Source organism: Bombina bombina, chromosome 11, assembly GCF_027579735.1.
Source record: "Bombina bombina isolate aBomBom1 chromosome 11, aBomBom1.pri, whole genome shotgun sequence".
Classification (NCBI taxonomy): domain Eukaryota; kingdom Metazoa; phylum Chordata; class Amphibia; order Anura; family Bombinatoridae; genus Bombina; species Bombina bombina.
This window is the reverse complement of record NC_069509.1, coordinates 161,163,677-161,186,780: the sequence shown is the minus strand read 5'-3', so window position 1 is coordinate 161,186,780 and position 23,104 is coordinate 161,163,677. Positions and strand designations below refer to the sequence as shown.

The 23,104-nt window shown below is 39.5% G+C and overlaps 1 protein-coding gene across 1 annotated transcript in view; it reads left to right on the top strand.

Annotated features, from left to right (window-relative positions):
- NDE1 (nudE neurodevelopment protein 1) overlaps positions 1-22,899 on the top strand; it is a 38,147-nt gene extending 15,248 nt beyond the window's left edge. Inside the window, exons 6-9 of the mRNA XM_053695080.1 lie at positions 6,741-6,920; positions 15,727-15,818; positions 19,058-19,209; positions 20,472-22,899. Coding sequence (XP_053551055.1) covers positions 6,741-6,920; positions 15,727-15,818; positions 19,058-19,209; positions 20,472-20,565 — 518 coding nt within the window. The 3' untranslated portion in view covers positions 20,566-22,899. The remainder of the gene's footprint in view (positions 1-6,740; positions 6,921-15,726; positions 15,819-19,057; positions 19,210-20,471) is intronic.
- Positions 22,900-23,104: the final 205 nt, after the last annotated feature.

The following is a 23,104-nucleotide window of genomic DNA, read 5'->3' as shown; positions in this document are numbered from 1 at the left end:
TACCCTTGGTCGGACTACGGTCTTTGACGTTCGGGTGTATTGCATCATCGGTGTTACGCTAGCCTTGGGGCTTGTCAGTAGAAGTGTCGAGGTTGGCTACGGAGGGCCCCCCTGCGAGGGTCAGGCAGTTGTCCTTTTTTTCCTCGATACTCCATTTGGGGTTTCGTGGGCGGTGCCTTACGTTAATTCTCTGAGATGGTGAGCAGGGCCCTGTGTTATCATTTGCATTTGGGTATTGGTGTTACCCTGCCTGTGTGTGTATCACGTGTTGCTGCTTGCCTACGAGATTTGTTGAGATCCATTTGCACTGGGTGCTGATTCTCAGACTGTTCAGGAGTCCTTCGTGCCTCTTGGGTTTGAGGCTATTTCTAGATCGCCAAGTCTACGGACTTTAGACGTGCGCTCCTCCTTGAAGGAGGCAGTTTAAGGTTCTTTCGGAGATAGGATCTTTTGATCGACCATTGTCGAGGACCCTGGCCTTGGTCCATGGATGGGTGTGGGCGGTTCGGTTCACGCTTGATGTTTGTGGTCCCGCAGGCCCCTTTCGTAGGGGCTGGGGCTCTGTGAGAGATGCCTATCTGACTGTGGCTTAGGCTTTAGGTCTTTCTGACGGGGCCCCTACCGGTCTTCTGGTGCATTTATGACGGTCCTGTACCTGATGACTCCAGCTGTTTTTCAACTGGGTTGGCGGCAATGTGGCTGAGGGGTCTTGCCTCTATGGTAGGGTTTTTTTTCTGTTGTTTTCATTACCTTCTCTTCCAGAGTAGGGTTTGGGTTCTCCGGATTCGGAATTACCTTAGTATTTGTGGAGTCCTGGGGGTCCTTGGTCCTGCCTTGCAGGGTTTTGTTTTTTTTTCCCTTCCTGCGTTTCAGGTTCCTGGTAGGGGAGCTGTGATGTTGTCTGGTTCCTCAGTTCTGCAGCAAGATGCTGAGGTTTTGCTCCCATGAGGGCTTTCTATTACGTGTATCCAATATATGGATGCTGAGGTTTTGGGGGGACTTCTTCTCTTGGGAAGTGTGCCCTCTTTGCCCATGACAATCTATTCAGTTTTTATAAAGTGCGGCTAATCACCCGTGTGGGTCTCGAGGCGCTGACTGTGTGTAGGGGGTCTTGTTACCCTAGCACATTATTTCTCCTGACTCACGGTAGCAGCGGTCTAACAGGGGACTTTGTTCCTTGTTGATCCTCTTTCTTTTCCTGTAGTCTGGGACTCTTGTCTTCGGTCTTTTGATTAGCATTGGGCTGGGACCGTATCCTGGAGGGAAGGTCGGGGATCGGTTACTCTATGCAGTGTTGGCCGTTTTCTGCCGTTGGTCCTCTCCTTTGAGGAAGGACTTTGGATGTCCTCCTTTCTACTGGTGCCGGGAGGGGGCGCTCCTTAGAGCCGCTATTCGGTGGGCTGTAAGCCCTTGGAGGTTTGCAGTTGGAACCATCTAAAGCGATTTGCTCAGTGATGGTGTATCCAGTTACAGCTTATTGCTTTTGTCTGGATGCTAACTAGCTTTGACGCGCCTTTAGGAGGTTTGTGTTAGCATTAGGGTCAGCCTTCCTTTTGGAGGCTGGTCTTTGAGAGTTCCTGTTTAGGCAGTTTGAGTTTCTCTGGGAGAGCTCCGTTCTAGCTGCTGGGATATTTATCCTGTTTCTGCTGCCTCCAGATCCATATATGTTATGGGGCATCGGGGGACTCATGTATTTCCTGTAGTACCTTTAGGGTATGGTATTGGATTAGGGACATTAGGGCTTCCTCAAGTTCTTTTGGGGACATGTTCCCTGTGTATGGATCCTTCTTTTTTGGGTCCTTGTGTTCTAGGGAGTTTGTCTCCCTGGGCGTTGCCTTTGTAAAGACAACCATGGTTGTTTTCTAGGGGTTGAAAACGTTCCTTCGGATTTTCCTGGTCTCTGGTTCCCTTTTGGGGGGACACATTCTGTCCTTATCTTTGGACGGGTACCTTCTTGGGAGTCATGACCCGTAGGGCAGACGCCTCGGAGGTTGTTTGGAACTGACGGACTCTAGGTCTGAGTGGTCTCTAGTTCGGCTTTGCCGGTGGTGTAACTGATGTGCAGTTACCTGGGCTCGGGTTCTTCTCCTGTGTCGTTTGTACTTAAATTATTTTGGGTGTTGAGTAATTCAGGCTGTGGTGCCGTTCGAAGGGGCCGCCTTTTGTACCCACCCGTTATTTGCATTCAGTGTCTTCTAGCTTGGGTATTGTTTTCCCAAAAGTAATGAATTCAGCTGTGGACTCTTCCCTCTTAAGAAGAAAAACATAAATTATGCTTACCTGATAATTTAATTTTCTTCTGAAGGGAAGAGTCCACAGCTCCCGCCCGTGTTTTTATCTATGAGGCGGCTATAATTTTTTGTTTTTCTGGCACCTTTTTTCACCCTGATATTTCTCCTACTGTTCCTTGTTCCCTTGGCAGAATAACTGGGGGATGAGGGAAGTGGGGGAGGTATTTTAAGCCTTGGGTGTCTTTGCCTCCTCCTGGTGGCTAAGTTCTAAATTCCCAAAAGTAATGAATGCAGCTGTGGACTCTTCCCTTCAGAAGAAAAGGAAATTATCAGGTAAGCATAATTTTGTTTTTTAGAAGGTTTATCCTTTCATTAGAGTTTTTCATCTCTTATGTTCCTGAATTCTGGACATTTTCCCTTAATTGACATGAAACCCAAAATTTTTCTTTCATGATTCAGAGAGAGAGAATACCCTTTTAAACAACATTCCAATTCACTTCTATTATCTAATTTTGCTTCATTCTTTAGATATCCTTTGTTGAAGAAATAGCAAAGCATATGGGTGCACCAATCACACGAGGCACCTTATGTGCAGCCACCAATCAGCAGCCACTGAGCCTATTTATATGCTTTTCAACAAAGGATATACAGAAAATGAAGACAATTAGATAATAGAAGTAAATTGGAAAGTTGTTTGAAATTGAATGTTTGTAAATCATAAAAGGAAAATGTGAGTTTCATGTCCCTTTTTAAGCTCAGATACACAGCTGGAATATTTTTCATTCATGTGAGCTGCAAGGGTCCTGCCATACGTAGCACTTTTGCACATACTCTTCTCATGCATATTAAGCTCTGCCCTTCCTACAGAGTGCACCGTCTTCTAATTTTTTCAGTACTAAATAGAGAGTGAACAACTCTCCTGCATTATTGGGACCGGAGGTAAATATGGGGTAACTTTCCATATCTGGATCGCTAAACGCCACAGTCTTGCCATTCAGGTTCATAACAATTAAAAACAGTCTACTCCAGAATTTTTATTGTTTAACAATATAGATAATCCCTTTATTACTCATTCCCCAGTTTTGCATAACCAACACTGTTATATTAATACACTTTTTACCTCTGTGATTACCTTGTATCTAAGCCTCTGCAGACTGCCCCCTTATTTCTTTTCTTTTGACAGACTTGTATTTTAGCCAATCAGTGTTGACTCATAGGTAACTCCACAGGCATGAGCACAATGTTATCTACGTGGCACACATGAACTAGAGCTGTCTAGCTGTGAAAAACCGTCAAAATGCATTGATATGAGGCGGCCTTCAAGGGCTTAGAAATTAGCATGAGCCTTCCTAGGTTTAGCTTTCAACAAAGAATGCCAAGAGGACAAAGCAGATTTGATGATAAAAATAAATTGGAAAGTTCTTTAAAACTACATGCCCTATCTGAACCATGAAAGTTTGACTAGACTGTCCCTTTAAGGGTTATAAAATGCAGCCTGCACTTTAATCTGGCTGCATTTGAATCCCCTTTTTCTTATGTGCAGAGTTTTTTTTTAATTTTCGCTCTGTTTTGCACAGATGTCGCCAAAAGTCATCTGGATATTTATTTTTTAAGTTTACATGTAATGTAAGTAACATCCATTAGGTGGTGCTATTTTATAATGCTTATGTTTTGGCACCATACGGGTATTTAAACACAGATCATGTTTGTAACTGTCCAGACATGACTAAAAGGTTTCATAGTTGTCTCGGGTTTGAGCAGATAAAGATACTTTTTATCTGTGTGGCTGTACTGTATACTCTTTTATTTCTGAAGTAACATGACAGAATCTGGAGATCATTGTTCAGATATTGCTGCAGCTTGGCGTTCTAGCCTTTCCCATTTTCTACATTAGTAATAAAATATTTACACTTTCATGTTACTCTCAAACGATCCGCATTCAGGGCTCAATTCTCTAACCCTGTATTTTCATGTGAGATTACCTAAAAAGATACACCGTTTCTATAAGGTCTACCATAAGGTTCTATAAAGACAGTTTGTATAGCACCCTACTACACTCCTGTATACATTATACAGTATAGTGGTTTAATACAATAAGCAGTTTAAAAATTGTAATTAAAGTAGGCATTCAAAATCATATTAAAGGCATATGAAGCCCACATTTTTTTTTATTTCATGATTCCGATAGATCAGCAATTTTAAGCAACTTTCTAATTTACTAATTTACTCTTATCATAATTTTTCTCCGTTCTCTTGGTATCTTTATTTGAAAAAGCAGGAATGTAAACTTAGTATCTGGACCATATTTGGTTTATCACTTGGGTAGCGCTTGCTGATTGGTAGCTACATTTGGACACCAATTCGGCAATTGCTCCCCCGGGTGCTGAACCAAAACTTGGCCTGCTTTTTCAAATAAAGATACCAAGAGAATGAAGAAAAATGATAATAGGAGTAAATTAGAATGTTGCTTAAATTGCTGCTGTATCTGAATCATGAAAGAAACACATTTGTAAGCATTCAAATTATTTAATGTAAATTCTGCATATAAAGGGGCATAATACTCATATGCTAAATCACTTGAAACTGATGCAGTATAACTGTAAAAAGCTGATAGGAAAATATCACCTGAGCATCTCTATGTAAAAAAGGAAGATATTTTACCTCACAATCTCCTCAGCTCAGCAGAGTAAGTGCTGTGTAAAAAAAATATATACTTCAGCTGCATGTAAAATAAATAAATGAAGAAATGAACAGCAGCCAATCAGCATCAGCATTGCTGAGGTCATGAACTCTTACTGTGATCTCATGAGATTTGACTAAACTCTCGTGAGATTTCATAGTAACCTTCCTTACACTGAATAGGGAAATAAAATGAGTGTGCACGAAGCTCACTCCCTTGCCTGTCTCGGGACAGACATACTGATTTGCTGCTTAGAATTCCTTTCCAATGGGGTTTGAATACTTAGGACATTTTGAGGTAAAATATCTTTTTTACATAGAGATGTTCAGGTGATATTTTGTAGTCGGCTTTTTACAGCTATGCTGCAGCACTTTCAAGTGTTTCAACATTTGGGTATCATGGCCCTTTAAGTACTCAGACATTTTTTTTTATTTTTTTTTTGTGCAGCCAAAGTTGTATTGAATGTACAATGTAACTTGCAAAGTTAAAAAAAATCACTGTTTGAAGTGGTATAGTAGTTATTTTATTGATAGATATTATCTAACCTTATTATTTAATTGCAACATATTTACTTGTTCCACCTCACTTATACTTTTTTTTTACACTGCATTGAGCATTTATTTTCCATATACCGTAATAACTGTTAAAGATATATGTATTTACCTGCGTAATGTTTCATACTGTATCTTCTAATATTTTTGTAATGTTCACCTTTGATGGTTTCCTGTGATAAGTAAAGATTTTAAACTGTTTTGCAGTAGTATGTATGTCACAAGGGGTCAACCTTGTTGAAAAATCAATATGCACCTATCCAACACTAGTGGGAGCTGCTGCTAATTGGTGCCTGCACACACTTGTCACTTGTGATTGGCTAACTAGATGTGTTCAAATAGCTGCCATTAGTGCAAGGCTGCTCCTTCAGCAAAGGATAACAAGAGAATGAAGCAAATTTGATAATAGAAGTAAATTGGAAAGTTGTTTAAAATTGTATGTTCAATCTGAATCATGAAAGAAAATGTTGGGGTTTCCTGTCCCTTTAAGTTCCACTTGAGCCATGGAGAAAAAAAAAAAGGTATATTGTTAGAAATTATTAAATCTCTGTCTAACTTTTCTTGGTAATCAGCACAAGTATTATCTCATGGTGTGTGCTTGCTTCTGTTTGTTATAAACATTTTGTGCCTTAAAGGGACACTAAACCCAATTTTTTTCTTTCATGATTCAGATAGAGCATGAGATTTTCTAATTTACTCCTATTATCAATTTTTCTTTGTTCTCATGTTATCTTGATTTGAAAAAGCAGTACTGTAAGCTTTAGAGCCGGACCATTTTTTGTTCAGCACCTGGGTAGCACTTGCTGATTTGTGGCTAAATGTAGCAAACCAATCAGCAAGCTCTACCAAGGTGCTGAACTAAAAATGGGCCGGCTCCTAACCTTTTATTACTGCTTTTTCATCAAATCAAGATAACATGAGAACAAAGAAACATTTATAATAGGAGTAAATTAGAAAGTTGCTTAAAATTGCATGCTCTATCTGAACCATGAAAGGAAAAAATGTGGGGTTAGTATCCCTTTAACAATTAACTCACAAGACCATTATAACGAAGTATCAAAATGGAAAAGGAGCAAGAGAAATATATATAGAAAAGGGAGCAAGTGGATTTACTAAGATGAGTTGTAACCTTAATATTTTATACACAAGACCCTCAAAGCTTTTCTGCCACTGGACTACTTGATTTGTTCTTTCTTCTGATTGGTCAGTTGTAATATTTTGTATTTAAAACAGAATTTGTATACTTTTTAACATAAATTGCATTTTCCTCCTCTGTAGATTTAAGACAGGAACTGGCTGTGCAGCATAAACAAGAGAAGCCAAAATCCAATGTTCCTGACATATCAGAAGATGAGAGAATGGACACCGCTGTACAAGCGTCCGTAACTGTCCCATCAACACCCTTGGCTCATAGAGGCCGTGTCTCTGGGTTGAGCACACCACGATCGTTGAGAAAAAGTAAGGAAAACAAAACATTAATAGTCTCCGCCTTTTAAAGAGACTTAAAAAAAAAAAAAAACGATAAATTTAAGTATTCTGCTCTAGTCGGTACTATAAATTATTGTGTTCATTGGTTTCTGACATTGTGATAGAGCAGTTAAAATATAAAGATTTAAAGGCCTTCAAACTGAAAATACTGATAAAATATTTAGTTATTTGTATGAGTTACTCTTGTAGAATTATTTATCAGGATTACTGGGTATATAATTGCGTGGTTGCTGGAGTAGGTAGGAACCCCTAAAGGAATTCTTTCCCCTAACCCATATAAGTCTTCTTTTTTTCCTGCTTGAGGTAGTGTAGTTTCACATCTTTTGGGTATGTTGGACTAAGCCACAGGTTTTCAGACCTCCCTAACAGGCCAGGTTTTGAGGATATCTGACCTAGAGCACAGGTGAAATAATAAGCTAATTAGTAAACATGGTTATTTCTTCTGTTAAGTGTGATCAGTCCACGGGTCATCATTACTTCTGGGATATTACTCCTCCCCAACAGGAAGTGCAAGAGGATTCACCCAGCAGAGCTGCATATAGCTCCTCCCCTCTACGTCACTCCCAGTCATTCTCTTGCACCCAACGACTAGATAGGATGTGTGAGAGGACTATGGTGATTATACTTAGTTTTATATCTTCAATCAAAAGTTTGTTATTTTAAAATAGCACCGGAGTGTGTTATCTCTCTGGCAGAGTTTGAAGAAGAATCTACCAGAGTTTTTGTTATGATTTTAGCCGGAGTAGTTAAGATCATATTGCTGTTTCTCAGCCATCTGAGGAGAGGTAAACTTCAGATCAGGGGACAGCGGGCAGATGAATCTGCATAGAGGTATGTAGCAGTTTTTATTTTCTGACAATGGAATTGATGAGAAAATCCTGCCATACCGATATAATGTCATGTATGTATACTTTACACTTCAGTATTCTGGGGAATGGTACTTCACTAGAATTACACTGTAAGAAATACATAAAGCTGTTTAATAACTAGAGATTATGTTTAACGTTTTTGCTGGAATGTAAAATCGTTTTCATTTACTGAGGTACTGAGTGAATAAATGTTTGGGCACTATTTTTCCACTTGGCAGTTGCTTAATCTGTTTTCTGACAGTTTCTGTTCTCCCTCACTGCTGTGTGTGAGGGGGAGGGGCCGTTTTTTGGCGCTTTTACTACACATCAAATATTTCAGTCAGCAACTCATTGTATTCCCTGCATGATCCGGTTCATCTCTACAGAGCTCAGGGGTCTTCAAAACTTATTTTGAGGGAGGTAATTTCTCTCAGCAGAGCTGTGAGAATTATAGTTTGACTGAGATAAAAAACGTTTATTCTGTAATTTGTTTCCTGCTTTCAGAATTTGTTATCTTTGCTAATGGGATTAAACCTTTGCTAAAGTTGTGTTATTTACAAGGATTGAGGCTATAACTGTTTCAATTTATTAATTTTCAACTGTCATAGATCTTCTGTGCTTCTTAAAGGCACAGTACGTTTTAATATTATTCTAATTGAATTGTATTTCCAAGTTACAAGTTTATTTGCTAGTGTGTTAAACATGTCTGATTCAGAGGATGATACCTGTGTCATTTGTTGCAATGCCAAAGTGGAGCCCAATAGAAATTTATGTACTAACTGTATTGATGCTACTTTAAATAAAAGTCAATCTGTACAAATTGAACAAATTTCACCAAACAACGAGGGGAGAGTTATGCCGACTAACTCGCCTCACGTGTCAGTACCTACATCTCCCGCTCAGAGGGAGGTGCGTGATATTGTAGCGCCGAGTACATCTGGGCGGCCATTACAAATCACATTACAGGATATGGCTACTGTTATGACTGAGGTTTTGGCTAAATTACCAGAGCTAAGAGGTAAGCGTGATCACTCTGGGGTGAGAACAGAGTGCGCTGATAATATTAGGGCCATGTCAGACACTGCGTCACAGGTGGCAGAACATGAGGACGGAGAGCTTCATTCTGTGGGTGACGATTCTGATCCAAACAGACTGGATTCAGATATTTCAAATTTTAAATTTAAACTGGAAAACCTCCGTGTATTACTAGGGGAGGTGTTAGCGGCTCTGAATGATTGTAACACAGTTGCAATACCAGAGAAAATGTGTAGGTTGGATAAATATTTTGCGGTACCGACGAGTACTGAGGTTTTTCCTATACCTAAGAGACTTACTGAAATTGTTACTAAGGAGTGGGATAGACCCGGTGTGCCGTTCTCACCCCCTCCGATATTTAGAAAAATGTTTCCAATAGACGCCACCACAAGGGACTTATGGCAAACGGTCCCTAAGGTGGAGGGAGCAGTTTCTACCTTAGCTAAGCGTACCACTATCCCGGTGGAGGATAGCTGTGCTTTTTCAGATCCAATGGATAAAAAATTAGAGGGTTACCTTAAGAAAATGTTTGTTCAACAAGGTTTTATATTGCAACCCCTTGCATGCATTGCGCCGATCACGGCTGCAGCGGCATTCTGGATTGAGTCTCTGGAAGAGAACATTGGTTCAGCTACTCTGGACGACATTACGGACAGGCTTAGAGTCCTTAAACTAGCTAATTCATTCATTTCGGAGGCCGTAGTACATCTTACTAAACTTACGGCGAAGAATTCAGGATTCGCCATTCAGGCACGCAGGGCGCTGTGGCTAAAATCCTGGTCAGCTGATGTTACTTCTAAGTCTAAATTGCTTAATATACCTTTCAAAGGGCAGACCTTATTCGGGCCCGGGTTGAAAGAGATTATCGCTGACATTACAGGAGGTAAAGGCCATGCCCTGCCTCAGGACAAAGCCAAAGCCAAGACTAGACAGTCTAATTTTCGTTCCTTTCGTAATTTCAAAGCAGGAGCAGCATCAACTTCCTCTGCACCAAAACAGGAAGGAGCTGTTGCTCGCTACAGACAAGGCTGGAAACCTAACCAGTCCTGGAACAAGGGCAAGCAGACTAGGAAACCTGCTGCTGCCCCTAAAACAGCATGAATTGAGGGCCCCCGATCCGGGATCGGATCTAGTGGGGGGCAGACTTTCTCTCTTCGCCCAGGCTTGGGCAAGAGATGTTCAGGATCCCTGGGCGCTAGAGATAATATCTCAGGGATACCTTCTGGACTTCAAATACTCTCCTCCAAGAGAGAGATTTCATCTGTCAAGATTGTCAACAATCCAGACAAAGAAAGAGGCGTTTCTACGCTGCATACAAGAGCTCTTGTTAATGGGAGTAATCCATCCAGTTCCACGATCGGAACAGGGACAGGGGTTTTACTCAAATCCTGTTTGTGGTTCCCAAAAAAGAGGGAACTTTCAGACCAATCCTGGACTTAAAGATCCTAAACAAATTCCTAAGAGTTCCATCGTTCAAGATGGAGACTATTCGGACAATTTTACCTATGATCCAAGAGGGTCAGTACATGACCACTGTAGATTTAAAAGATGCTTACCTTCACATACCGATTCACAAAGATCATTATCGGTACCTAAGGTTTGCCTTCCTAGACAGGCATTACCAGTTTGTGGCTCTTCCATTCGGATTGGCTACAGCTCCAAGAATCTTCACAAAGGTTCTGGGTGCTCTTCTGGCGGTACTAAGACCGCGGGGAATCTCGGTAGCTCCATACCTAGACGACATTCTGATACAAGCTTCAAGCTTTCAAACTGCCAAGTTTCATACAGAGTTAGTGCTGGCATTTCTAAGGTCACATGGATGGAAGGTGAACGAAAAGAAAAGTTCACTCGTTCCACTCACAAGAGTTCCCTTCCTGGGGACTCTTATAGATTCTGTAGAAATGAAGATTTACCTGACAGAGGACAGGCTAACAAGACTTCAAAGTGCTTGCCGCACCCTTCATTCCATTCAACACCCGTCAGTGGCTCAATGCATGGAGGTAATCGGCTTAATGGTAGCGGCAATGGACATAGTACCCTTTGCACGCTTACACCTCAGACCACTGCAACTGTGCATGCTAAGTCAGTGGAATGGGGATTACTCAGACTTATCCCCTTCTCTGAATCTGGATCAAGAGACCAGAAATTCTCTTCTATGGTGGCTTTCTCGGCCACATCTGTCCAGGGGGATGCCATTCAGCAGACCAGACTGGACAATTGTAACAACAGACGCCAGCCTTCTAGGTTGGGGTGCCGTCTGGAATTCTCTGAAGGCTCAGGGACAATGGAGTCAGGAGGAGAGTCTCCTGCCAATAACATTCTGGAATTGAGAGCAGTTCTCAATGCCCTCCTGGCTTGGCCCCAGTTGACAACTCGGGGGTTCATCAGGTTTCAGTCGGACAACATCACGACTGTAGCTTACATCAACCATCAGGGAGGGACAAGAAGCTCCCTAGCTATGATGGAAGTATCAAAGATAATTCGCTGGGCAGAGTCTCACTCTTGCCACCTGTCAGCAATCCACATCCCGGGAGTGGAGAACTGGGAGGCGGATTTCTTAAGTCGTCAGACTTTTCATCCGGGGGAGTGGGAACTTCATCCGGAGGTCTTTGCCCAAATACTTCGACGTTGGGGCAAACCAGAGATAGATCTCATGGCGTCTCGACAGAACGCCAAGCTTCCTCGTTACGGGTCCAGATCCAGGGATCCAGGAGCAGTCCTGATAGATGCTCTGACAGCACCTTGGGACTTCAGGATGGCTTACGTGTTTCCACCCTTCCCGTTACTTCCTCGATTGATTGCCAGAATCAAACAAGAGAGAGCATCAGTGATTCTAATAGCACCTGCGTGGCCACGCAGGACTTGGTATGCAGACCTGGTGGACTTGTCATCCTGTCCACCTTGGTCTCTACCTCTGAAACAGGACCTTCTGATACAGGGTCCCTTCAAACATCAAAATCTAACTTCTCTGAAGCTGACTGCTTGGAAATTGAACGCTTGATTTTATCAAGACGTGGGTTTTCTGAGTCAGTTATTGATACCTTAATACAGGCTAGGAAACCTGTTACCAGAAAGATTTACCATAAGATATGGCGTAAATACCTATATTGGTGTGAATCCAAAGGTTACTCTTGGAGTAAGGTTAGGATTCCTAGGATATTGTCTTTTCTACAAGAAGGTTTAGAAAAGGGTTTATCTGCTAGTTCATTAAAGGGACAGATCTCAGCTCTGTCCATTCTGTTACACAAACGTTTGTCAGAAGTTCCTGACGTCCAGGCTTTTTGTCAGGCTTTGGCCAGGATTAAGCCTGTGTTTAAAACTGTTGCTCCACCATGGAGTTTAAACCTTGTTCTTAATGTTTTACAGGGCGTTCCGTTTGAACCCCTTCATTCCATTGATATAAAGTTGTTATCTTGGAAAGTTCTATTTTTAATGGCTATTTCCTCGGCTCGAAGAGTCTCTGAATTATCAGCCTTACATTGTGATTCTCCTTATTTGATTTTTCATTCGGATAAGGTAGTCCTGCGTACTAAACCTGGGTTCTTACCTAAGGTAGTTACTAACAGGAATATCAATCAAGAGATTGTTGTTCCTTCTTTATGCCCAAATCCTTCTTCAAAGAAGGAACGTCTACTGCACAACCTGGATGTAGTCCGTGCTCTAAAATTTTACTTACAGGCAACTAAGGAATTTCGACAAACGTCTTCTCTGTTTGTCATTTACTCTGGGCAGAGGAGAGGTCAAAAAGCTTCCGCTACCTCTCTTTCTTTTTGGCTTCGTAGCATAATTCGTTTAGCTTATGAGACTGCTGGACAGCAGCCTCCTGAAAGAATTACAGCTCATTCTACTAGAGCTGTGGCTTCCACTTGGGCCTTCAAGAATGAGGCCTCTGTTGAACAGATTTGCAAGGCTGCAACTTGGTCTTCGCTTCATACTTTTTCCAAATTTTACAAATTTGACACTTTTGCTTCATCGGAGGCTATTTTTGGGAGAAAGGTTCTTCAGGCAGTGGTTCCTTCTGTATAAAGAGCCTGCCTATCCCTCCCGTCATCCGTGTACTTTTGCTTTGGTATTGGTATCCCAGAAGTAATGATGACCCGTGGACTGATCACACTTAACAGAAGAAAACATAATTTATGCTTACCTGATAAATTCCTTTCTTCTGTAGTGTGATCAGTCCACGGCCCGCCCTGTTTTTAAGGCAGGTAAATATTTTTTAATTTATACTCCAGTCACCACTTCACCCTTGGCTTTTCCTTTCTCGTTGGTCCTTGGTCGAATGACTGGGAGTGACGTAGAGGGGAGGAGCTATATGCAGCTCTGCTGGGTGAATCCTCTTGCACTTCCTGTTGGGGAGGAGTAATATCCCAGAAGTAATGATGACCCGTGGACTGATCACACTACAGAAGAAAGGAATTTATCAGGTAAGCATAAATTATGTTTTTACCTGCTCTCACCCAGGTAATCCTGAAAATCTGGCCTGTTAGGGAGGCACAAGGACAGGGTTGGAAACCTGTGGCCTAAGCTGTAGTTCTGCACCAGGTTGAGGTGTCAGATAATACAATTTTCTTATATTACAAAGTATTATACTGCCCCACCCAACAACTTCCCATATAATGTGACTGGGAAAGTAAGAAATCCGGGTAAAACGGACATTACCCAAGTTGTGGGTAAAGCCCGATGTCCTGTAATTTCCCCATCTACACTATTTATTTTGCCTACGCCTGGGGGGGTGCAAGGAAGGCGCCCCACCTATCCTCTGGCATCCACCCCAAGTGAACTTTGGGGACAGGACATAAAAACAATTTATTTTTTTTCTTTAATGATTCAGAGGGGCCAATTTATCAATGTCTGACGGGCATCGCTGAATGCTGACAGCATACGCTGTTGGCATTTAACATTGCACAAGCAGTTCTGGTGAACTGCTTGTGCAAAGCCGCCCCCCTGCAGATTCGCGGCCAATCGGCCGCTAGCAGGGGATATCAATCAACGGCAGATTGATATCCGCAGCCTCAGAGGCATCAGTCTTAAGACGTTGCTTCTTAACTCCCGTTTCCGGCAAGCCTAAAGGCTCGCGCGGAAACGGGTATTTGGCCTCATTCGGGCCATGATAAATTGGCCCCAGAGGATGCGATTTTTTTTTCTCTGTATCTCTTGTTGAAAAGCAGGGATGTAAGCTTAGGAGCGTGCACGTGTCTGGAGAACTATATGGCAGCAGTTTTGCAAGGATGTTATTTTACATATTCAAGAGCAATTTGTCCTGCTGTGTAGTGCTCTTATACAAATCGTACAAAGGGAACAAAACAAATTTGATAATAGAAGTAAGATGGATAACTTTTTTATTTTTAATAGTACGCTCTGTCTGAATCACAAAAGAAATGTTTTGTTTCATGTGCCTTTAAACTCTATTAAAGGGACAGTCAACACCCAAATGATTGTTTAAAAAGATGGTTATCATCTTTATAACCCATTCCCCAGCTTTGCACAACTAACATTGTTATATTTATTTAACTTAACAGACTCTGCTATAATAAGCTCAGTCAAATAAAGAAAGGGAACGCTGCACTCTTTATAAATATCAATTTATTACATATCAAACAAATAGGATATAATATGCTGGGTAGTTATTGGGTTACCCCCCACAGATCAGACACGTGAACCCCTATAGTCCTAGAAAACATTAGTGTTATTAGTGCAAGACAAAGTACAGTACATATAAGTGTTAATAAGAAACGCACAAATAAAAGACACTTTAAAGAACAAAGGCAGGCAATACCCTGATAGTGTTTAGTCCAACAGGCAATGTACAACACCCTGCTGCACCAGACCCTGTAGTACAGGACCCGTGTGGGCAGGTTATATTTGGGATCTATGTACACTGCATACAAGAATGTAAAGGTCAACACCGGAAGTCTCCGTAATTGGTTAGAATAATGCAGCAGCATAAATCGGGCATGTTAGTGAAGCAGTAGGTAGCATAGCAATGATTGTAATCCAAAGCACTGCAGTGTAAGTTTAAAGCGTAGCAGTGTATGATAGATTCAGGATAATGCACTGAGAGCACAAATAAATCAATTATGGAACAAGAGCCAAACCACAGTGCTTCATAAAGGGGCAGTCATTAGTGCCAGACATCCATCAGTCCGTGGTCCCTTTAACACTCTACTGTCCCTTTTGTTTAAGCAATATCAGTCATTTCCCACCAGCAGGCACACTCTCAGCAACATAGGACTCGTCGTCCCTTCAGGAGGATGTCGCAGTCCTGAGTGATTTGTCATATCTGCCAACACAGTGTAGATTGGTACGTTACCAGCTTTCTCAAGAACGGAAGTCCTCCCGAAAGAGTACTGCAGGGTATCTCGTACCACAACTGCTTTCTTAGTATTTTAACATTGTTATATTTATATACTTTGACATTTAAACCTCTACATTTCTGCCTGTTTCTAAGCCACTACATACAGCCTCTTATCACATTCTTTTTTTTATTAGCTTTTCACATCAGGAGGCTGTTAGTTCATCTGAGCCATATAGATAACATTATGCTCACTCCCGGAGTTGTGCACAACACAGCACTAATTTGGCTAAAATGCAAGTCAGTAGATAATAAATAAAAATTCATGTGATCAAGGGGCTGTCAGAAGAGGCTTAGCTACAAGGTAATCACAGAGGTAAAAAGTGTATTCATATAACTGTGTTGGTTATGCAAAACTTGGGAATGGGTAATAAAGGAATTATCTATCTTTTTAAACAATAACATTTTTGTTCTATGTATGTCTACTTATCAGCATGTCACTGTCCATAATTTTACTTTCCATCATATAGTTGTTTTTCTAAAAAATCTTAATTGAAAAGGTTCTTTTTAAATATTATATCTTCTATTTTTTATGTTTTAGGTTTGGATGATGGTTACAGCGGCACTCCTCTATCCCCATCTGCAAGGGTATCAGCTCTTAATATCGTAGGGGATCTTCTACGGAAAGTTGGGGTAAGAGTTAATGTATTCAAATAACTTTCACCCAGTCCATGAAGGGACAAATTAACTTTAGCCCCTTTTCACGAATAACCAGTTAGGAGTAGCTGATACCCTTTAAATGCACAGTACGTTTAAATTCACTTTTTAAATGATGGAGAAGGTTATTAGAAATTGTAAAAGCTTATTAAATGCACTGTAATGCACATGACACAAACTTAAAACACAACAGACTCAATTAGTATCTAGAATTCTCACCAGGGTAGGGTGGGACGGCAAATAGCTGTTAAAGGGTCTGATGATCCAAAGCTCTCCACTAAAATGATCCTCCAGCCCTGCGAGAGAGACAGATTTTGCTTTATTTCTCTAAGGGATGTTACTGCATTTCTGTATGTGAAGTAGAGACAAGCCCAGTGCAATATAGCACTGCATGATATGACAGTTCTGTTACATTTATACTTTGTACTTTATATTGCTGTTCACTTCAGATTATGTCCTTTTAAAGGACCATAATAGTTTTAAAATGACATGCTCTAATTTGTCAGAGAATATATTTTACAACTATTGACCCTACGCTACTATGTGCAAACGAGTTAAACACACAGTAGAAATGCCTCTCGGTAGGGATAGACCAATACGATTATCGTCCACCTTTCAAGCCAATAACCAATAACAGGGGCCGATATTCTGTACATTTAAAATGATACATTAGGGTATCTGTATCTCGTTAGACTATCACCTTCTGGCTGTGTGGCTAGTGGTATATTTTATTTATTATATATCATATATACCACTAGCCACACAGCCAGAAGGTGATAGTCTAAAGAGATACAGATACCCTAATGTATGTTTTTTTCCTATTTATATTGTAGATTTAACAGTTGGTTAAGTGGTTCAACAGTTCTATTTAGTGGCAACATTAAAAGACCATTACATCATACAGTAGAATGATTGCATGACTAAAAAGTGCATCACAAAAAGACAACACCATAGCATTTACTAAATGAACAGATATTTTCTAATTTTCAAAATTTTTAAACAAGTTCGGTGACCGCCCTCGTTCCTTTGGTGCGCGCTCACTGCAGTTATAGAGGTGCTGTTTAGCTGGAACGCAGCTGCTTGCTGTGAAGACCGTCCTGCAAGTCTGCAAACTTAGCATAATACAGCGCCATCTGAAAGCGAGAGTTACTATTGTTGTTTTTATTTCAACTCCCTTATGCAAGATTATGCTACGTGGTGTCCCTTTTTTTTATGTTTTCTTTTTTTTTTTAAATGTGTTATAGCCCTCCATTTTGTGCAATGTATGAAGCAAGATGACTAACAATTTGGTCTTACAAGAGGACTTTTTATAGAGGAATATATCCTATTGTGAATCCTATTTTATACATCATTTTCATGTTGGCACCCTAAAGGCTATTTTGTGATACATTTCTAACCCTGTGAATTGTGAAGAAAAATGAAATATATCTTATCTAGATAACCCCAGAGACTTCCTTCAGTGGCACTTAGTGGTGTGGGCAGTAATACACTCCGGTCCACAGGGAGTTAGTGATGTCATTATTTGTCTAAATGTGTTAATGCACTACTGCAGAGAACATTGAATAAATGTATAAGCCTTGGCTACATCAGCTCTTGACTGGCACAGGCTTAGAAAATAACTAACCCGGCTTGTACAACACATCCGCTGAACTGCTCTGCTAGCAGAGATTAACTCACTCATTTTCTTAGACATGAGCATAAAAAAAGCTTTTCCCCTATCATATACTGCGTGGCCGGGCATGCAGAGATATTACTGTACACGTCTTTCCTCTAGTCCTCTACTACTGCGCTGTGAGCTCCACCTGCGGGGTTCGTAGGGGTGACGTGGTGCAGCTTTGCAGCTCCTCAAATGCTATCCACAGGAGTAAATTCAGTGAGCGTGCTACGCAGGGACATATCGGGGAGTTTGGGGCCGATACTGATAATGTTAGAAATTAGGGATATCGGACAAAAATATTGTCTGCAACGATTATCGGTCGACTCCTACCTCTCGGTATCGGCAGAGCACTGCCAGTACTGAGCGGAAGCCGCTGCTGATCCAATAAGCAGATCTGGTTGCACAACTCATTCGTGTAGCAAACTTTAAGAAACAACTTAAGAAGTTTAGCAGTGCTCTCATAAAAAAAGAACACAAGTAGATCAAATCTCCTACATAAAGTAGTCTTACTGGTGCTAGAAGTAAATAATGTATGTTCAGACCAGAATCTTGGAAGCTTTTTATCCAAATTGACATAAAAATGTTTTACATACACCAGTCCTCCAAACGGTTGCTGCCATCTCTACTCCTGAAAGTTCCTCCTCCACAAGTAGAAATGCAGATCGGATAGAATGAGACATTGCAAACCCAAATTCAAGGCAGTTTTATTAACAATTGATATTGCACAAATAAAATCTTACTAGAAATAAGTTCTTTAAAACCTGTCCCAAGCAAATTAATCCCGATTCAGATCAATCCGCTCTCCGCAATACAGCTGATCGGTCGCGTCCACCGCAAACATCTAATCATTCACCTGTTGCAGCAGTCATCTACGGGTACTCGTGCTGGACAAAAAACAGCTCTTGAAAAAGCACGAGCGTACTCCGGGAGAAACGTGTTGAGCTGTTTTGGGTTTTTTTTGACCAGCATGAGTATGTGTAGATGACTGCTGCAACAGGTGAATGATCAGACGTTTGCGGCGGACACAACAGATCAGCTGTATTGCAGAGAGCGGATTGATATACATAGGGATTAATTTGCTTTGGACAGGTTTTAAAGAACTTATTTCTAGTAAGTAAGATTTTATTTGTGCAATATCAATTGCTAATAAAACTGCCTTGAATTTGGGTTTGTGATGTCTCTTTATGTCTCATATTCTAACAACTCATTCATGTTTGATGAGCTAAAGTTTCCTCTCAGGAATTCAACTATTCTATCCCATTAAGTTTTATTACATTTAAGCTTTGCACTTTCTGTTTTGTACTTCGATGCATTTAGATAATGTATACTTTTTGGATTGTGATTTTACAGATTCTGATTATGCTTTGACAGTTTTTGTCTAATTTTATCTGAATTTGCCCTTTTTCATCCATCTGGGAGCTCAGACAAAATGTGTTCTTAATAAACCCACTGGCACTCACAGGATTTTCACACCAATAGTTACATTTTCTATTATTATTATTATTATTAATCTGAACATTAATTTATTCTCCTGATCATTCACCATTTTTCTTTATAGGCTTTGGAATCCCAACTAGCATCTTGCAGAAATTTTATGTATGAGCCGTCACCCAACAGACCACTAAAGGCCTTTTCTTCTCGCGTAAACCAATTAAGAGACGGCAATGAGAACAGACTGATTAGGGCAAATGGATCTTCAGCTGAAAAGGGGTAAGCTAATCTAATTTTTTTTTTTTTTACTGCAGCAATTATGCAGATAACGCTAGTGTCAACACTGATACACACACAAGACCGTAAGTGTCTAATACCTGACACACCAACAGCAATTCTTCTATATCAGTATGGTTTATAGAGTGACGTTTATTCTGGATCCTGCGAAGTGTGGGCATTGGAGAACAGGATTATGATATAATATTTATACATTAATATGTTGGAAAACTCATTTACCTTATTTGTTGTTGAGACCAGTCCCAGAGTACTAATAAAAAGTGTTGTTATTATTATTTTTTCCAAACTAAACACTAATATATATAAAATCATATACGGGATGCACTAAGAGCTGTGACAGTTTGCACTATCATATGGAAACCACAAGCAGCAGCTGACTTTGGCAAAACATAGCACAACTTCTGATTTGTTTAAAGGGACACTGTAGTCAGATTTGTAATGGGTATGTCACACAAGTATACATGTAAATAAACATTTTTGTAATTGGGATGCTATATTAAATATGCACCGTTTAAACAATATATCATTTTGAAATAATTAATTTTTCCAAACCCACTTAGTTGTCTGCCGTTACGGATTCCCAATCCGGGCTGACAACTGCAGTTGGAACATGGCGACTCTGAGACGCATTGCGCATGCGCGAGTTAGCGCAACATCATAGACTTCCCTGCGCAGTCAATGTCATCGTCCTGTCAGCTATCATCTTGGCTTGAGTGCCCCAATGCGCGCATGCGAGAGAAAGGAAATGTTATTGCGCATGCGTTGAATGCCAATAATATATGTAACTTATATGCAAAATCAAGAGATATGATTGGCGAGTTTGTTAGCCCTTAGACGGCCCACATTTGTGGGCTGGATGACGTGATGTCATGACCATAAAATAAAATATACTTTTACGGCAAAAGGGAGCTTCGTTACAAACAATAAGAAGGTACTTTACATTTATATCATATTTTATATGCAAAATCTATGTTCCGTTTTAGACTTAAAAAAAAAAAGGAAAGTAATCCTTTAAGCTAAAAAAAAATATTTTTTCTAAAGAATTGTTTATATTGTTGATGTCACAATTAACAGGGCTCGAATTATCATCCAGGGGCAGACATTGCTGCTGCAATAGCTTATTGAATTGTCATTGACAGAGCATGATGATTCAAAATGTTACAATAAAAATGGTAAAAAAGATAATTAATTCTTTACTTGTTGAAAAGGTTCCCTGCAGCTGACTGATTTATTTTCTATTTCAGGTTTAATAAACGTCTGGAGTTTGGAGCGATACCTCCTAATATACCTGTTCAGGGAATGCCGTCGCCTCAAGGTGTAGTCAAAATGATTCTTTAGTAAAAATGGACTTTCAAATCTCTAACTTATTGAGAGTTTTTTTTCTCTACATTTTAATATTTCTAATAAATATTACAAAAGACAAACACTGGACATACTGTAAACGGACCACATTGTACTAAATGTTTAGCTATGGCTTTTGGGGGGTTTTCTTAAAGGGACATGAAACTCAATTTTTTTATTTTATTATTCAGATAGAGCATGTGATTTTAAAGATCTTTCTAATTTACTTTTATTTTCAAATTGTCTTCGTTCTCTTGGTATCCTTTGTTGAAAAGCATGGCCGTAAGCTCAGGAGCGTGCACATGTCACAAGAACTATATGGTAGCAGTTTAGCAAACCTGTTATCCATTTGATAAAGCCCTAGATGGCAGCACTATTTCCTGCCATGTAGTGCTTCAGATGGCTACCTAGGTATCTCTTCAACAAAGAATACCATCGGAACAAAGCAAATTTGATAATAGAAGTAAACTGGAAACCTTTTTTAAAAATTGTATCCTCTGTCTGATTTACAAAATCATTTTTGAGGTTTTATATCCTATTAAGGATTTCTTGGTACCATTTTTTTTTTTTTACAAACTTACATTTCTTCTCGCACGGCAGTTCTGCTAGCGATCTGTGAAAACAATACTGAATGACATCTGTGAATGACGTGGTGGTCTGTAGCTGAAAATTCTGTGTATACGTATTTTACACATGTTCATTTAGAGCTGCCCTTTAACCGCGGCAGTTGTATACTGTACAATTTCTTGTCAGTAATTAATTGTGCATCATAAACTGCTGTATGAATTCCATTGTATTTCAAAAACTTTTGGAATCTTTGCAAAATAAAAAAAAAATAAAACGCATTCTATCTGCCACACATGTATTTTAGAGAATATGAAACGGAACCAAGAGTAACGTTTTTACTGAAGAGAGATGATTTTATGACCTAGTAAAACCATATAACTAAAATATGTTGATATAACCGTGCTTTCTTGTCTGCGAGATTGCAGCATTTGTCCCCGGCGCAAATCTGTTTATAAAAGGTTATATGCACTGGCATGAGTCACATAGACTTATATAATATCTCTCTGAACCAAGTGGTACTGGTTTTAATGTTTTTAATCTAAAATAAATCTAACATAGGTCTTCTACTTAAAGGGATTTAAAACCCCAATTTTTTCTTTCATGATTCTGATAGAGCAGTAATTTTAAGCACCTTTCTAATTTACTTATATTATTAATTTGTCTTCATTCTCTTGGTATCTTTATTTGTAAAAGCAGGAATGTAAGCGTAGAAGCCGGACCATTTTTGTTTCAGCACCTGGGTAGCGATTGCTGATTGGTGGTTAAATGTAGCTGCCTCCTAAGCCTACATTACTGCTTTTTCAAATAAAGATATCAAGAGAACAAAGAAAATTGATAATAGGAGTAAATTAGAAAGTTGATTAAAATTGCCTGCTCTATCCGAATCATGGAATAAAAAATGTGGGTTTCATATCCCTTTAAGAACAGTTTGTGTTATCAAACTGGAGATTAGAAAAGCACAATATTTTTTATTTTGTTATTTTAACAATTTTATAAGCACAAGAAGCTAATTTCAGGGAATACAAGCTTCATGATATTAATGACACTGTGTGGTCTAATAATGGCATTTCTGTGTCTATATTTTAGATGGCAGTCTTTTTTTGTACACAAAATATTTTGTGAGTTTTTTACTCCGATACCCAACATTCTAACGAAGGCTCAAATGTCTCGAAGTTCTGTGTCTAAGCTACATGTAATATTCTAGCAAACATTTTGTTCACTGTCTGCTCACAAATTAATAATTAATTATTTTTCTTCCCATTAAGTTTTTATAGGAGACTAAAAAAATAACCTAGTTTTCTAGTTTACAAAAACACTTTTTGAAGCACTTCTGTATCCCAAGCTAAATAAATACATTGTATTTTTTTTAAATGTTTTGCGTTTCACGTTTTTGTTTTGTTTTTTAGGGGGGTGGTGTGTTTTTTTTTTTTTAACTAAGTTTAAAAAGAAAATTGGGACAATATTAAAATTGGTACACTATAGACACTGATAAAACTATACAGAACACAAGTATGTCATCCATACCTCTACCTCTCATTTTAGTTTTTTTGCCTTGTGTTACTGTATTTTTCATTTGTCTTTAATGTAAATATGTAGACCACAAGCTTTTACATGTACTAATATAAAAACATCTGAAGTGGATCGATTACACCTTTATGTGCCTTCACAAGACCCATGTTTTATCTATATTTTTTTTTAGTTAACTTAATACATTTATTAGATGTTTCGTCTGAGATTTTTAAATAAAATTTCAACTAAAACAAACGTATGTGGCTTTTGTCTTTTTTTTTTTTTCTTGTGTACCAATGTTCCTTTTCACTATTATTCAAATTTGCCAAGTGGCTTCCAATAACTAATCAATGGTTCTGACAAAATCCAGCTTATGGAGTATAAGTTCTTGATCCTTACTTGAGTTTGGACTGAAAAAAGTATTCACAATGGCCGACTAGAATGTACTCAGAGGCATTAT